Source organism: Entelurus aequoreus, linkage group LG02 (genome assembly GCF_033978785.1).
Source record: "Entelurus aequoreus isolate RoL-2023_Sb linkage group LG02, RoL_Eaeq_v1.1, whole genome shotgun sequence".
In the NCBI taxonomy this organism is placed as follows: Eukaryota; Metazoa; Chordata; class Actinopteri; order Syngnathiformes; family Syngnathidae; genus Entelurus; species Entelurus aequoreus.
In genome coordinates, this window is record NC_084732.1 from 32,618,633 (window position 1) to 32,636,132 (window position 17,500).

At 45.7% G+C, this 17,500-nt stretch overlaps 1 protein-coding gene across 1 annotated transcript in view; it reads right to left on the bottom strand.

The window, feature by feature from the left end:
- The window catches only part of LOC133632714 (AN1-type zinc finger protein 3-like), a 54,580-nt gene that overhangs the window by 14,234 nt on the left and 22,846 nt on the right, over nucleotides 1-17,500 (bottom strand). Inside the window, exons 2-4 of the mRNA XM_062025324.1 lie at nucleotides 14,785-14,825; nucleotides 13,386-13,583; nucleotides 1,700-1,765 (exon numbers count right to left, since the gene is read on the bottom strand). Of these exons, the coding sequence (XP_061881308.1) occupies nucleotides 1,700-1,765; nucleotides 13,386-13,583; nucleotides 14,785-14,825 (305 nt within the window). The remainder of the gene's footprint in view (nucleotides 1-1,699; nucleotides 1,766-13,385; nucleotides 13,584-14,784; nucleotides 14,826-17,500) is intronic.

Genomic DNA, 17,500 nt, shown 5'->3' on the forward strand with positions numbered 1-17,500 from the left:
CAGTCAATCCCACGGCCCAGAGTACCGTTCACCTCCGTAAAGTTCATACAGCACATATATTTCCCCAAAGTTACGTATGTGACATGCACATAGCGGCACGCACGTACGGGCAAGCGATCAAATGTTTGGAAGCCGCAGCTGCGTACTCACGGTAGCGCGTCTGCTATCCAACTCAAAGTCCTCCTGGTAAGAGTGTCTGTTGTCCCAGTTCCCCACAGGCCAATGATAAAGCTTGACTGTCATCGTTCGGGAATGTAAACAATGAAACACCGGCTACGACTTCTTTGCTATCTTCATTGTTCATTAAACAAATTGCAAAAGATTCACCAACACAGATGTCCAGAATACTGTTGAATTTTGCGATGAACACAGACGACTTAATAGCTGGCCACGATGGTGTCCCAAAATGTCCGCTACAATCCGTGACGTCACGCGCAAACGTCATCATACCGAGACGTTTTCAGCAGGATATTTCGCGGGAAATTTAAAATTGCACTTTACTAATCTAACCCGGCCGTATTGGCATGTGTTGCAATGTTAAGATTTCATCATTGATATATAAACTATCAGACTGTGTGGTCGGTAGTAGTGGGTTTCAGTAGGCCTTTAAGCACATGGCTATTTTCAATTTGATTTGCAAATGTGTAAGGGGGCGTGGTCTGGGCGTGCCAAGCCACGCACACGTCTGCGGCAGATTCCAAGTAGATTGCGATTAAACAAAGAAATGTGCTTGGATTTGTGCGTACAAACACTTTAAATCATCTGAATTTTTACTTGCGTACGCCATTTTCTGGATTTAGGAAACTGTTGGTACATGAGGCTCCTGGTCACTACTGGGGGAAATTCAGTAGATTTGATGTAACGGCCGACGCAACTTCCCACTTTTAGTACATCTGTGTCCTGTGTTGGCCTAAAGTGCATTAGATGACACAGCAGTACACAGGAAGAGCGTGTAACTGCAGCCAGTTTGACCGGTCAACTCGACTTTCCTCATCCATCCTGCAGACTTTTTCCTCCGGCCCGGCCGAATGCAGATCAGCGCTCAATAAATCTCTGGGAACTAGGCCAAGCTGAGCCGCCAGATTCCGCTGCTCCACACCATCAATCCCAATACGAATGTGAGTACACCAGTGAGGTTGTGTGTGTGTGTGTGTGTGTGTGTGTGTGTGTGTGTGTGTGTGTGTGTGTGTGTGTGTGTGTGTGTGTGTGTGTGTGTGTGTGTGTGTGTGTGTGTGTGTGTGTGTGTGTGTGTGTGTGTGTGTGTGTGTGCGCGTGTGTGCGTATGTTCTGTTGTGAGCACATGACCGCTCTTCTCCTTGCCAGCTTTCATCTATCACGGCAAAGCTCAGCGGCCAACTTAAAGCAATTGTAACTTATCTGGAGGAAACAATGGGTAAAATATTATAATATCACTTTTGTTTATTTTTTGGTCCTATCAACAGATTAATCATGGGCTTTACTTGTGGCGGAGTTTTGCTGTGTGCAACCAGCTGTGTGTGTAACATGCATCTGAAAAGATACAAGCCAAATAAAGGTAATGGCAATTTGAGAATATATTATGTAGACTATTTTGCAGTTCCCAGCCAGCTGTCTTTCTTTTGCATTCTAATCTGTGCCAACATCAGTCATGACAAATCCATTGCAGTCAATGCAAGCACACAATAAACACTGAAATGGTGTGTTTTTACATGAGACTTACCTGATTCAAAGGGGCGCTTTGTTGGAGTGGAGAGCGAGCTTAAGGCTGTGTCTGTGCTGCATACTTCTGCAACAGAGATGCAGTTACATAACAGTGTGAGGAGGTGATGTATGTATGCACATGATGCTCAGGTAACCATGACTGACTTCTATATTGTATTGATTTTCATGGGAAAAGTATATATTTTGTTTTTATATCTCATGGTCATGGTATGCACATATAGAACAATAAATACTTCAATAAGAAAAACTATACAGATGGAGAATAACTGTTTGAGTTTGAGTTTATTTCGAACATGAAAGCATACAACATGATACATCACAATTTCCAGTTTCTCTTTTGAACATGTTCGAAAAGGAGTAGGAAGAAGCAGAGCTTATTTAATCCTACCCCTTTTCTATACATAACAGTTGCTAAAACTTTTTGTTCACTTCCTGTTCACTTTGTAGTTCAGGTTCTTCATCACGTACACAGCTACTCCTCCTCTATTTTTGTTGGTTCTGTTGATATAGTTTAGTTCATATTCTTCCAGATCAAAATCTATTCCTTTTTTATCATCAATCCATGTTTCTGTGACAGCAATCACCTTGAAAGGTTCGTTGATGTGTTCCAAAAAGTTCTTAATGTTGTTGTAGTTTGCATACAACCTTCTGCTATTAAAATGAATAATTGACAATTTGTTATCACATTTAATGTTGCTATTATATTGATCATCTGTATAATAAAAACAATTATTACTGATGTGGGAGAAAAATGTTGTATCTGGATCTATATCATTTTCCAAATCCTGGTTTTTGTGATCTTTGTTGCAGAAATTTTTTTAGTTCCATATTTTCTTGTTCAACAATCTTTGATGTTGTTTCAATAATCCCTATAAGTATAGGTGGATGCAATCCTGATTCTAGGTCCTCTTGTTTAGTCGTCCTTTGGAACATAGTAGTGTCGATGCTGAATTTAGGTGCTTGTTTTCTGTCAGAGTCCATTATCATCGTTATTGTGGTAGCTGTGTAAACTTAAAAAAAAATTGTCCAGGTCCTTGATGTCATGGACAACAATAACTCTTGCTTCTGGACCTCCATTCAGCTTGATGTAGATTTTACAGTTGGCGCTCCAAGTTCCCTGGATGTTTTCCTGCTTCCTCTAGTCGCGTGCTTTCTTGGCGATTCCAGCATTACGTTTCATGTACACATTTGTTCCCTTCAGCTTCTTTCCCTGTCTCAGCAATGCCATTTTAGATTTTCTGTTTACGAGTTTCACGAGCACGACTGGAGTGGCGTTGTTGTTTGTTCCGTTCAGTGGGATGCATGTGTGGGGGGAGGTTGTGATTAGCGTACTGCAGGAGCAAAAGGTCACCGCCTCAGTCGATGGTGTTGAGGGCGGAGCGCCATCGACTAGGGGCGGGGCATGTGCGGGACGGCAAGACGCAGCTGGCAGGTGATTAGATTTTGCAGGTGGTACGTGTTAATCTGATCATCTGTTGTCTTTAACAGTGAGCGGCCAGCGGAGGAGGGAGGAGAGAGACATATCTGAAAAGATTGTACTGAAAAATATACATGGAATGGTGATTAAAGGCTTGGTGAAACGGCACAATTGACTCCTGACTTAATATCAGGGGAACGGGTAGGGAACGACCTCTACATCTGGCGCCCAACGTAAAAGAAAAAAAAAAAGGCTGCAATGTCGTTACCAAGCCCCATAGAGGCGCTGGGACAGCTCTTGGCGGAGGTGTCGACGGCGAACCACCGGCAGAATGAGGCGATACAGGCCCAAATTGCACAGCAGAGCCAGATCCTACGAGCGCTCACGGAAAGATCCGGAGCGGGGACAACCCCAGCAGCGAGGCCGACATTGACGACGGTGGGGATACACAGGATGGCAGAGACAGAAGACGCTCAAAGTTTCATGGACATGTTTGAGGCGACAGCGAAGGCATGCGCATGGCCGGAGGAAGAGTGGGCGGTGCGGCTGCTACCGTTACTGGTGGGAGAGGCGCAGCGAGCGGCGCTCAGCCTGCCACCAGCGTCCCGCGTGAGCTACCGGGACATGAAGAGGGCGGTGTTGGACCGGACAGGAGGGTCCCAAGCGGACCACAGACGCCGGTTCCGGACCATGAGACTCGGACAGGAGGAGCGGCCTTTCGCCCTGGGCCAACAGCTGAGAGACGCGGCGACCAGATGGCTACAACCCGGAGGAATAGAGGAGGTGATCGAGTAGATCATCCTGGAACAATTCCTGGAGGCAATCCCGGCGCGCACATCAGCGTGGGTCCGCTACCACCGGCCACAAAGCGTAGCAGCGGCGGTAGCCTTGGCGGAGGACCACCTGGCCGTACACCGGGAGAAGGGGGAGGAGGAGAAGGCTGCAGGAGGAGCGGAGCGGCCAGTCCCGGCGCCGCGCAGGATGCGGGCGCTGCCAGCCGAAGGAGCCCAGCCGTGGTCACGGCCACGACACAACCCAAGTCTGCTTTCTCCTCCTCAGGGCCAGGCCGCTGCGGACACTGCGTTTCCCCCGCAAACGGCGCCTCGAATGCCGGGTCAGGTGTGCTGGAGGTGTGGGCGGCTAGGACACCTGCAGCGGGAGTGTCCAGCGATGGAAGTGGGGCAGGTGATCCGGGTTGGCGACCCTCCAACACCCTCCCCCGGGCCAGGGGAGACATATTATGTACCGGTAAGGATACAAGGGAGTATACACCGGGCGATGGTGGATTCGGGCTGCGAGCAGTCCATGATTCACCAAAACCTGGTTCGACCCGGGGCGTTGAGAAAGGCTACACGGGTGCGGGTTAAATGTGTGCATGGGTATATTCACGAGTACCCTATCGTGCCGGTGGAATTTTTTTTTAAAGAGGAAAAACATAGTGTTAAGGTGGCTGTAAATTCGCGCCTGGCGCACCCCTTAATCTTGGGAACAAATTGGGTGGGATTTAACGGGTTAATAAAGCAGTGCGCAGGGGTGCGTTCACGACCGTTAGGAAAAGGGAATGTCCGCGCTGTTCTCATCGGCAACGCAAGATTATCCGACGCTGCCGGGGGGATGGGGAAGGGGAGCCGGCGGGGGCTTCGCAGGAGGTTTCCCCGGTTCCCCAATGGCGCCCCATGGATGATTTTCCACTCGAGTAGTCTCGAGATGACACTCTGCGCGCGACCTGGGACCAAGTGATTTCAATTGATGGGCAGCGGGTTCGCCCTGAGATAGCGCGGGATTTCCCTCACTTTGCATTGATTAGGGACAGATTATACAGAGTGAGTCGTGACACTCGGACAGGGGAGGAAATCACCCAATTGTTGGTGCCAAAAAGCCGTCGGGAAATGATTTTCCAGGCGGCGCATTTTAACCCGATGGCCGGTCACATGGGGTATGATAAAACACTCAATCGGATAATGGTCCGGTTCTATTGGCCAGGCATTCGGGCAGACGTGCGCCGCGGACTGTCAACTTGTCAACCCCGCGGCCACCCCTAGAGCACCTTTGCAGACATTACCACTCATAGAGGTCCCGTTTGAGCAAATTGGCATGGACCTCGTCGGACCATTTCACCCGAGCACCCAGGGATATCGCTTTGCACTAGTCCTGGTGGATTATGCAACGCGCTATCCCGAAGCAGTACCGCTGCGCTCCATCTCTGCAAAGAGTGTCGCGCAGGCACTGTTTCAAGTTATCTCCCGAGTTGGAATCCCGAAAGAGATTCTAACTGACCAGGGCACGTCCTTTATGTCACGCACGTTAAAGGAACTGTACGGATTATTGGGGATCAAATCTATTCGGACCAGCGTTTACCACCCGCAGACGGATGGGCTGGTGGAGCGGATGAATAGAACCTTGAAATCCATGATTCGGAAGTTCGTACACGAGGACAAACCAAATTGGCATAAATGGTTGGATCCCCTGTTAGTTGCAGTGCGGGAGGTTCCTCAGGCCTCAACAGGATTTTCTCCATTTGAACTGTTGTTCGGCAGGAGTTAAAGAAAGCTGGGAGGAAGGTCCAAGCCCCAGTAAAATTGAAATTCAGTACGTCATGGACTTGAGAGCAAAACTCCACACTTTGGGGCACTTGTCACGTGAGAATTTGCTCCAAGCCCAAGAACGTCAGCAGCGCCTGTATAACAAGGGGACGAAACTCAGACAATTTGCACCGGGAGAGAAAGTACTTGTATTACTCCCAACATCCAGCTCCAAATTACTCGCCAAGTGGCAGGGACCCTTTGTGGTCACACGACGAGTAGGTGACGTGGATTACGAGGTCAGGCGGTCTGACCGGGGTGGGGCAACCCAAATATACCACCTCAACCTACTAAAAGGGTGGAGGGAAGCGGAGCCTGTCTCCATGGTGACGGCGATAGGACTCATGGACCGGGTGCTGCGACCCCACGCTGCATATGCTGCCGCCTATCTGGATGATGTCATCATGGGAACAGCTGGGCGGAGCATGTGCAGAGGGTGGGGGCGGTGCTCGAGTCCCTGAGGCGGGCGGGGCTCACCGCCAACCCGGCGAAGTGTGCGGTTGGCCGGAGGGAGGTACAGTATCTGGGGTACCACTTGGGGGAAGGTCAGGTGCGGCCTCAGGTAGATAAAACCGCAGCAGTTGCGGCCTGCCCGACCCCGAAGACAAAAAAGGAGGTGAGGCAGTTTTTAGGGTTGGTGGGCTACTACCGGAGATTCATCCCCTGGTTTGCGGACCTGACCAGCCCACTAACTGACCTCACCCGAAAAGGTGCTCCAGATCTGGTCCAGTGGACGGGGCAGTGCCAGCAGGCATTCGAGAAGGTGAGGAAAGCACTTTGCGAGGAGCCGGTACTGCGCATGCCTGATTTTTCTATCCCATTTTGTTTGCAGGCGGACGCGTCGGGCAGAGGACTGGGAGCCGTTTTATCCCAGCAGCGGGGGGCACCGACCACCCGGTCCTGTACATCAGCAGAAAGTTGTCAGAAAGGGAGGCCAAATATAGCACGGTGGAAAGGGAGTGCCTCGCCATCCGGTGGGCGGTCTGTGCCCTCCGGTACTATCTGCTGGGACGCCCGTTCAGCCTCTGCTCGGACCACAAGCCCCTCCAGTGGCTCCACCGCATGAAGGATGCCAACGCGCGGATCACCCGGTGGTATCTCGCTTTACAACCCTACAATTTCAGAGTGATCCATAGGCCGGGGGCACAGATGGCCGTGGCAGACTTCCTCTCCCGCTCGCAGGCGGGGGTGGGGGGGGGAGTTGACGCGGCCGGACGATGTCCCAGCCTAAGTCTGGCAGTGGAGGTATGTGGGGGAAGGTTGTGATTAGCGCACTGCAGGAGCAAAAGGTCACCGCCTCTGTCGATGGTGTTGAGGGCGGAGCGCCATCGAATAGGGGCGGGGCATGTGCGGGACGGCGAGACGCAGCTGGCAGGTGATTAGATTTTGCAGGTGGTACGTGTTAATCTGATCATCTGTTGTCTTTAACAGTGAGCGGCCAGCGGAGGAGGGAGGAGAGAGACATATCTGAAAAGATTGTACCGAAAAATATACATGGAATGGTGATTAAAGGCTTGGTGAAACGGCACAACTGACTCCTGACTTGATATCAGGGGAACGGGTAGGGAACGACCTCTACAGCATGTTTCGATGGTATTAATGTCAATTTCAATTTCTTTTGATTTCAGAAAGTTGACCACTTGCTGTTCTGCTGAGACCATATCCATTTCATCTGGTTCACCTTCATTATTCACAGCTTTCACATAGGATCTTGGTTTAATTCGGTGCCCTGTCACGATGATATCATTCATTTGTTTATCCTGATCCATTTCATCTATGATGTTCCTCAGCATGTTGTTGTCTTCTTGAAGGGTCTTCATTTGTTTGCTCATTTCAGTGGCTTCATTATTTCTGGAGTTGTTCTCTTTTTTCATTTCTTTAATTTCTTTTATATCATCTTTCCATCCATCCATCATTTCTTTCCATTTTTCTATAATTTCTTCTTTAAATTCCTGGAGTATTTTTTGTAGTATCCCTTCTTGATTCCCATCATGTTCTGTATCAGTCTTTCCTTTAGCTTTTGGCATCGCGGCAGTCGCTGACGTCAGTGCCTCTTGTGTCTTAAACAGCAGTTGCTTCTTTAGCGACTTGCGGCACTTTTAACTTGTTTTTTCAACAATTTTCGTACCTTGCGCTGTTCAGAGATCAATTTGAGGTGTCAGCCTGTCAACTTATATCACTCTGCGACGTCGGGATCACTTTAAAACAGCTGTAAACTCGCCGTAGCTTTTGGTTGCATCAAGGCCATTCGAGGGAGTCAAATCGTAGATTAAGATGTTGTTTTCCTTCGAGCAGTCAAAAGAATGGTCCGTGCTGGCTCTCTCAGCTAGGCTAACAGCTCTTCCAACTCGCCTTATTTCAGCGTATCCGTGCCTCTCAACTGACCAAAATCAGATCGAAGATGCAGGGTGACTCTCCTGTGGCTGTGATCGCAGATCATCGCAAATCAGTGGTCAAAATCTTCAGACTTAACAAAAACTCCAGTAGCAGAAGCGGAGCCTTTTTCTTTGCGTCATCTCTCATTGAAGGAGGAGGAGTTATCCACTGTTTACTGTTGTAAACTGGAGGCATTCATTTATGTTGTTTGTTACCTTGACCCTTATTGACCACATAATTACATACATAGATTTCCATATAGAGTGGGACCTCGATTTATGAACGCCTCTTTGCAACCTTTTCAGTCTACAAACCTTCAGATTGAGCCGAATATGCCTGTGCATGCATTCATTTATACATTAATTTTTTGTGCTGCTGGAAACACTATGGGGGCTGCCATTTAAATGACATCACTTTCACGCGGGCAAGGCTATTTTGAAGAGGTAGGGCACCTACGCCACATCCCGTTCACATATTTGGGGGGAGCACACGGCGCGCCAATGGCACAGTGATTGGCTCACGAATATGATAGAAACAAGACCACAATTTTAACTGTTATAAAAAACTGACTTTTATATGGTTGCTGACTGTGCCAAAGGGGTTAAATATCTTTGCAAGGACAGAAAGAAAGAGCAAGACCAGGTCAAAAAACTGTTGCCCGTGCAGATAGTTGAGAAGCAGCGAGCAGGTAATTTCCGAGGCTATCATTTGCGAAAAGGCTTGCCATTTATATGGCGACTCGATGTCCCAAAGTGACAATTTTTGGCGAACCGTGGGTGGTTGGGAAAGTTTGAACGGAGGAGCCGGTGCGGCGTGGTGAGGCTGCTTGCTCCAACTAAGCTGCCACGGAGGAGTTTATCAAGCACTTTGACAAATTTATCAACCAAGGGAACTAAGATTTTAACTGTGATGAGACCAAGCTTTTTGGAAAAACATCCCTAAGCGGACATATTATACAGCGGAGGAGAAGGAACAACCGGGACACAAGCCGATGAATGATCGCCAACTCCGAAACTCCAAGCAACATGTTTGTAACATGTTTGCACCAAAGGCAAGATTGTATGTTTGCCTTATCCTTCACTTTAGACGTGAGTGAAGAATGCGTGAAGAATGGAGCGTCGCAGAGGGACTTTGCCTCCGGTGCTCTTCAATCCGGGACCACGCAAGACCACACTGTGGGTCGCGGCAGGTGGCTCGCTCTGCAAACTGCGTGACATTTTGACTTTTTTTTTGTTTTTTTGTTGTTGTTTTGTTTGTGAGCCGGATAGCTTGCCAGCTAGCAGGCTAGGCAGGATAGATGGCAGGCTCCTATCGGAAGCAAAAAAACAGAGTTCGAAAAAATGCAGAGATATACAGGACTCTTGATGGCCGAGTTATTGTTGAGGATGAACTCCTTAATTTCCTTTCAGTGAAAATCCAAACTCTGGCTCAGAAGGAGCTTATTCTGATTGCCTCTACCAACTTTGATTCTGAGTAGATTGAGTCATCCAAAAAGCTACTGTTCGAGTTGTGTCCCAACACCAAACAGCGGTATGTAGCTTGTAAAGGTGTCCAGAAGGACAGTAATAATATAAAATCCTGTCTCAAAGTGCTTAATGAAAGTGGAGACAATATTCCACATTTTGTCTCCCACCACCTGGATGACCTGCCACCAGTGACGTTCAACAGCCTGGACGTCTCAAACCTGCTCAGCAGAATGGAGCGTCTGTGCAGCGAGGTTGGTGTGTTAACGCAGGCTGTGAAGATCCAAGCTAATGTCGGTGAGGAACTGACAGCTGTAACCACGGCTGTTTTATCCAGAGTATCAGCATTGGAGCAGCAGGAGGAACCCAGTCATGGAAGAAGCCAGCCTGTGGTGATTATTGGTGGAGGACCTGCTACGTTAGGTGAGCCAGGTTCGACCAACACTGCTGACGAAGACAACAACTCTGCCGCTCTGGGGCCTGCTGAGGATACAAGTCCAGGAGGATCTGCGGGGATACAGAGCGAGGGGACATCTGCAGCAGGCATGACACAGAAGGGGAACTTGCAGCATGAGGTCCATCGGGCCCTTTCTGGGGGCCAGAGTCTGACTTCTCGATCAGAGGAGCTGACCATCACCTCACCAAAATGGTCCTCTGTTGTAAAGCACCGTCAGGAGAGGAGGGACCCTCCAGTGGTGAGGGCTGCTGGCGGTAAACGACGTGTCCACTCTAAGCCAGTTGTTGTGTGGACTGGCACACAAGGTAATATCGGAGTTGTTCCGACTAAACTGGTCAGTGTTTTTGCAACTAAGTTCTCTCCGTACCTCGATCCAGAGGTACTGGCGAGCTACCTGTCTGATAAACTTGCACGCAAAGTAACCTGTGAACGCATAGTCACTGTGGGCAATCGATATAGCTCTTTTAAAGTCTGCACAGAGTGTAAAGATGTTGCAGAGATGTATGTCCCTGATCTCTGGCCAGAAGGCTCTGTGGTCAGGCGTTTTTATGAGCCACGAAAGGCAGTTGCAGTGGGGGCCAACCTACCCCTATCCTCCTCTCGTGCTGGTGTAAGTGCGGTTAAAGGGGCCTTGCCCGCTCGTACCATGTAACTATGCGTGTGGGATCTTTTAACTGTCGTGGGCTGCGTCTTGGCTGCAGCGCCGGGGACCGGGCTCGGCGTGTAGCCGTTGACAACCTGCTACTCAACTGTGACATTTTATGCTTACAAGAGACATTCCTCCCAAAACAAGACCTGGGCCTCTTGAATTATTTTAATGATAATTTTCATGGAGCTGGTGAGTCAACGACTGACCTGTCCATGGGAATTGTAAGAGGGAGGATAGCGGGAGGTGTTGCTGTGCTCTGGCACAAAAAGCATGATGCAGTTATTAGTGTTATTAGGCTCCAAGTTGATTGGTGTATTGCTGTTCAGTATAAGTCCAACAATAGGGAGTTTATTGTTCTTAATGTGTACACTCCGTATGAATGTAAAGACAATGAGGATGACTACATGTTTAAACTTGCTTTTATTAATTCTTTTATACAGGATAATCAATGTGGTCGGTGACTGGAATGCTGATATTTCTGATGGCAGCTCTTTATTTGCAAGACACCTAATACAGTTTTGTGATGAAAATGCACTCACCTTATCTAGTCAAGGGTTGTTGCCAGCTGATAGCTATTCTTATATTAGTGAAGCCTGGCACACAACATCATGGCTTGACCACTGTGTCAGTACAGCTGATGCACACGCCACTATACGTTCTATGGAGATTGTGTATGAGGCCTCTATGAGTGACCATATTCCATTCATATTAGATATTAAGTTGGACAGTCTCCCTGAGTTGACCCAGGAAGTTAATAGCCTGAGGGCCAAACTAAACTGGACTAAACTCACAGATGAGGAAGTGCTGTTTTATTACAGGAGAACTGATGCTCTTTTAAATAATATGTCTCTTCCACTTGATGCAATTTTTTGTACTAATCTTAACTGTAATGATATTAATCATAGAAAATCCCTTTGTGTAATGTATGACTATATTGTCAAAATCCTGTGTGAAGCTAGCAGTTCTTATGTTACATGCACAAACAGGAAATCCAGTGGGAAGCCAGGCTGGAATAAACATGTTCGAGTGCATTACACTGCGGCTAAGGAGGCTTTCAGTGAATGGGTTCTGGCTGGCAGACCAAGACTAGGTCCAGTACTAGATCGTAAGAAGCTAACACATTCTAGGTACAAATCTGCCATTCGATTTGTCATTCGAAATGAACACACTATGAGAGCTGACTCATTGGCTGAGAAACTCCTTAACTGTAATATCAGTGGATTCTGGAAAGGGGTGAAAACATTGAATCGAGGCAGTATGCCTCTGCCATGCACAATTGAGGGTGTAGCTGGGGCTGATAACATAGCTGAGAAATGGAGGCAGCACTATTCTGCACTTTTTAATTGTGTTAAAAGTGAGCCCTTTGTTATAGGCAGCATCCACAACAGTGAGGCTGTTGGAGTCACTGTAAGTGAGGTGCTGCAGGCAATATCCCAGCTAGCTGATAATAAAGCCAGTGGCCCTGATCATATAACTGCAGAACACCTGAAACATGCAAGCCCCAGAGTAGCGGTCCTGCTTTCCATCTGTTTTACAGGCCTGATGTCACACGGGCTGCTGCCTGACTCCATGATGGCTGTCACTCTGGTGCCGGTCATCAAGGACAAGACAGGTAAGGATAGTCCCACTCCCTAATGCTACAGTCACACACAGGATTCTCACAGGAATAAAAAAAACAAAACAACCTTAACTACTGAAATCATAGTGTCTTCAAAGTGTGTATTTTTTAATAGGGATTTTTGTTGAGGCTTGAACCAATTATTCATGTTTACATTCTTTCTTATGGAGAACTATGATTCACTATACAAACTTTTCGGTATGTAAACAATGTTCAAGAGCCAATTAAGTTTGTAAATCGAGGTTCCACTGTACTTTAATGTTAAAAGTGTTTTTCTGAAAAAGGCTAAGCCCAGCTGTTTGGTTGTTTAACAACATTTTGTAGGTCGAGAAAAGGGGAACATTTCGTTAATTTAACCAATAAATTGTCCAAACACTATTTCAAACATTTGGTGAAATCTCTCTCAGCATGTTCTGAATTTCTGTTTCCGTGTCAGTCTGCACCATGTTAACATATTAGAAGTTGTTGGTCTTCTATAGGAAATAAATGAATAACGGCTGAATAAACAGCGCCACTGCTGATTTCAGTGCACTCCATTTTGCCTACATCGCTGCAAAATGTGATTTGTCTGCAATCTTTTCTTCAAGATCAATTAATCTATTAATCCCCTAATTAGGTCCTTTTACATACCGCATAACCTGACAAATATTGGCAAAACTACACAATGATAGTTTATGTGGTCTAATCATGTGATTTCAGTTATAAATAACTGCAACAAGGGAAGTAGGGTAGAGTGGAAATAGTTACTCCTCCAAATGTCTTTTTTGTAGGCTTTTTGTCATCCTGTCCTGGTCGGACCTTGGCAATGACCTCGTCTCTGTACAGTAGTGACAGATGCCTTAGCAATTGCAGGTGTCGTTTTAAGCCCTCACAGTGAATAGATACTCTGTGATGTGCTTTTATCACCACTATCTGTGCCAAGGAGGATAAATATAGCCTGGACAGTTGTGGCTTCAGCGCTCTTCTATGAAAAAAATGTGTTGGGCAGTATATTTACAGTTATTGTGTGCATGTTGTACCACATACAAACCTCCTTTATGAACTACGTCTCACATTTCAGAGGGAGAGAACTATGTTTTTGACTTAACTTGAGCCAACAAATGTTTTTATGTCAGGTCTTACCGTCCTGAGCAGGTAGAGAGGTCATCGCTGTGTCTCCAGACATATGATCTTCTGAAGCGTCCGACATCGATATGAAAGCTTGACTGATGTTTGCGTTTGTTTTGTTGCAGAAGACGTCTGCTTGACTGCTGCTACTGCTGCTCGTGCTGGAGCTTGAAGAAGTTTTTGAGGCACCATCTGGCTGTTCCTTGTGGATGTCTTTTGGAAAGAAAAAGGTCAGAGGATGAAGCTTTACCTTTCAAAGTACTCAAAGTGCTTTGACACTATTTCCACACGCACCCATTCACACACACATTAACACTCTGGTGGTGGACAGCCGCCTTGCAATGCTCTCACCACAACCCATCAGTAGCAAGAGTGAAGTGTCTTGCCCAAGGATACAATGGACGTGACTAGGACGGCAGAAGCCTAGTCATGTGACTCCCTTGCCAACATGGCCACCAAACACAACCAGTTACATTTCCTGCCACTTGCATCAAATGTGAGGGATGACATCAGATAAGTGGGACAATCATAGTTGCTCAGAATTAAAGGTTCATTGATGATTCCATAGGAACTGCTTGGGGTCATTTTTGACCACACTTGTAAAACAGTGGGGAAGTGACACAAAAACTGAAATTTCTTAAAATTAATGAAATAATACATAAAAATGCAAATGGCATCATGTCACAAACATGTTTTACGAGGAATACCTGGACTACGAACATATTACAACTTTTCATTTTAAAGATTTTGAAGAATAACAACCCGTGGGGTCAAAACCCCACATGTGCATCTAAAGGTTAAATTTACATATTTTTACAGTATGTAATCTCTACAGTAGCTGTTGGGTTGTAAGGTAATTTCAAAGGTGGTAGGACAGAAATAAAATGTTTCCTGTACCCTACATTAAATTCGTGTTACTGTTGTGGGTTCTACAGATGCCAAAACATTGAACAGTTCTGGTATTAGCAAAACAGTGAACTTTAAGGGCAGAATATTTATAGCTATATGGGGATTGTGTAAAAAGGAAATGTCTTTTGAAGGAGTGGAAGAAAAGTTCAGTGGCTGAAGTATCCCAAAAGTATTGATTTTAAAACTTGTGTTGATACAATGAGATGGGAAAATAATGTGTGCTGAATGGTTGTCAGGCACAATAACAAGCATGACAAATAGTGGTGGGAGAAGGGTGAATACATGCAATATTTTTCTTTCCTCCCATCCAAAAAAAAGCTAATTCAGCTGCTTTCCACAAAACTATTTACTGACTAACTGTACAGTAAACAGTTTGGAGGAGACAGTAAAACTTTCTTTTCGAAACATCTTTTCATGTTTTTAATGCCCTTCGAGCACTGCGACAGCAGTGAAAACAGACTCCAAACAGACACAAGGTCAGTCACTCAGCTGAACAAACACTTACCTGCAAAACATTTGGAGCACAAATTCATAGTTTTGCTCGACCTGGGAAAAAGAGCAGAAGAGAAAAAGAAGGTTTTCCATTAAATAGACCCATCGCAGGATAAGTTTATTACTCATTACTTACTCGGGATTCCTGCTGCACAAGAACAAACATTAAAGGCCTACTGAAATTATTTTTTTTTAATTAAACGGGAATAGCAGATCCATTCTATGTGTCATACTTGATCATTTCGCGATATTGCCATATTTTTGCTGAAAGGATTTAGTAGAGAAAATCGACGATAAAGTTCGCAACTTTTGCTCGCTGATAAAAAAAAGCCTTGCCTGTACCGGAAGTAGCGTGACGTCACAGGAGCTAGTATTCCTCACAATTCCCCATTGTTTACAATGGAGCGCGAGAGATTTGGACCGAGAAAGTGATGATTACCCCATTAATTTGAGCGAGGATGAAAGATTCGTAGATGAGGAACGTTACAGTGAACGACTTGAGAGGCAGTGATGGACGTATCTTTTTTCGCTCTGACCGTAACTTAGGTACAAGCTGGCTCATTGGATTCCACACTCTCCTTTTTATATTGTGGATCACGGATTTGTATTTTAAACCACCTCGGATACTATATCCTCTTGAAAATGAGAGTCGAGAACGCGAAATGGACATTCAGTGCCTTTTATCTCCACGACAATACAACGGCGAAATGCTTTAGCTACGAGCTAACGTGATAGCATCGTGCTTTAACTGCATATAGAAACAAAAAAAATACAACTCTGACTGGAAGGATAGATAGAAAATCAACAATACTATTAAACCGTGGACATGTAAATACACGGTTAATGCTTTCCAGGCTGGCGAAGGTTAACAATGCTGTGCTAACGACGCCATTGAAGCTAACTTAGCAACCAGACCTCACAGAACTATGTACTCTCTCCTTTTTCTATTGTGAATCACGGATTTGTATTTTAAACCACCTCGGATACTATATCCTCTTGAAAATGAGAGTCGAGCACGCGAAATGGACATTTAAAGTGACTTTTATCTCCAAGACAATACATCGGTGACACACTTAGCTACTGAGCTAGCGCGATAGCATCGTTCTCAAATGAAGATAGAAACTAAATAAATAAACCTCTGACTGGAAGGATAGATAGAAAATCAACAATACTATTAAACCGTGGACATGTAAATACACGGTTAATGATTTCCAGGCTGGCGAAAGTTAACAATGCTGTGCTAACGACGCCATTGAAGCTAACTTAGCAACCAGACCTCACAGAACTATGTACTCTCTCCTTTTTCTATTGTGAATCACGGATTTGTATTTTAAACCACCTCGGATACTATATCCTCTTGAAAATGAGAGTCAAGCACGCGAAATGGACATTTAAAGTGACTTTTATCTCCAAGACAATACATCGGTGACACACTTAGCTACTGAGCTAGCGCGATAGCATCGTTCTCAAATGAAGATAGAAACAAAATAAATAAACCTCTGACTGGAAGGATAGATAGAAAATCAACAATACTATTAAACCGTGGACATGTAAATACACGTTTAATGATTTCCAGGCTGGCGAAGGTTAACAATGCTGTGCTAACGACGCCATTGAAGCTAACTTAGCAACCAGACCTCACAGAACTATGTACTCTCTCCTTTTTCTATTGTGAATCACGGATTTGTATTTTAAACCACCTCGGATACTACATCCTCTTGAAAATGAGAGTCGAGCACGCGAAATGGACATTTAAAGTGACTTATCTCCAAGACAATACATCGGTGACACACTTAGCTACTGAGCTAGCGCGTAGCATCGTTCTCAAATGAAGATAGAAACCCATCAACAGCCGTGCTCACCTGCATTCCAGCGATCAACGGCACGACAAAGGACTTCATCCGTGGGTTTGGCGGCAAGCATCGGCTAGGCGCAGTAAGTAGTCCTTGTTGTGTTGCTGTAAGTATTGTAATGCCCCGCAGTGGAGAAGGAGTCACACAGACGAGGAAGCGCTGCTCAATCGCTTTATTAAAAAGCGGTAACTGGTTGTAGTTCAAAAAGTAACGCACACACATACACGAGCTGCTCTTAGCCAAAACTCACGCTCACACACACAAGTTCTCCGCCAACTCACTAGCGCATGCGCGTTCCCCAAACCCTTGAAGACAGTACACTAATGCAAATATCACAGATATTATAGTATTGTACTTAGCCGCTAAGACACCGATCGATCCCACCTACAACGTTTTTCTTTGCAGTCTCCATTGTTCATTAAACAAATTGCAAAAGATTCACCAACACAGATGTCTAGAATAATGTGGAATTTTGTCGAAAAAAACAAGAGGCTTTTCTATCGGGTCCGATGGGGTCCAACCACTTCCGTTGCTTTTGTGACGTCACGCGCGTAAATCATATCCAAAGAAGTTTTTCAACCGGAAGTGTGGCGGGAATTTTAAAATTGCACTTTATAAGTTAACCCGGCCGTATTGGCATGTGTTGCAATGTTAAGATTTCATCATTGATATATAAACTATCAGACTACGTGGTTGGTAGTAGTGGGTTTCAGTAGGCCTTTAACTAGATGATTTATCGCTCCACTTCCCTGAAATAATGTCTTATTTCGTTTTGAGAAAATTACTTTAAAAAAGTAATTCATTACAGTTGCTTGTTACTTTCCCAAAAAAGTTATTAAATTACTAACAAAATTAATCTTTAATACATGTAATTAA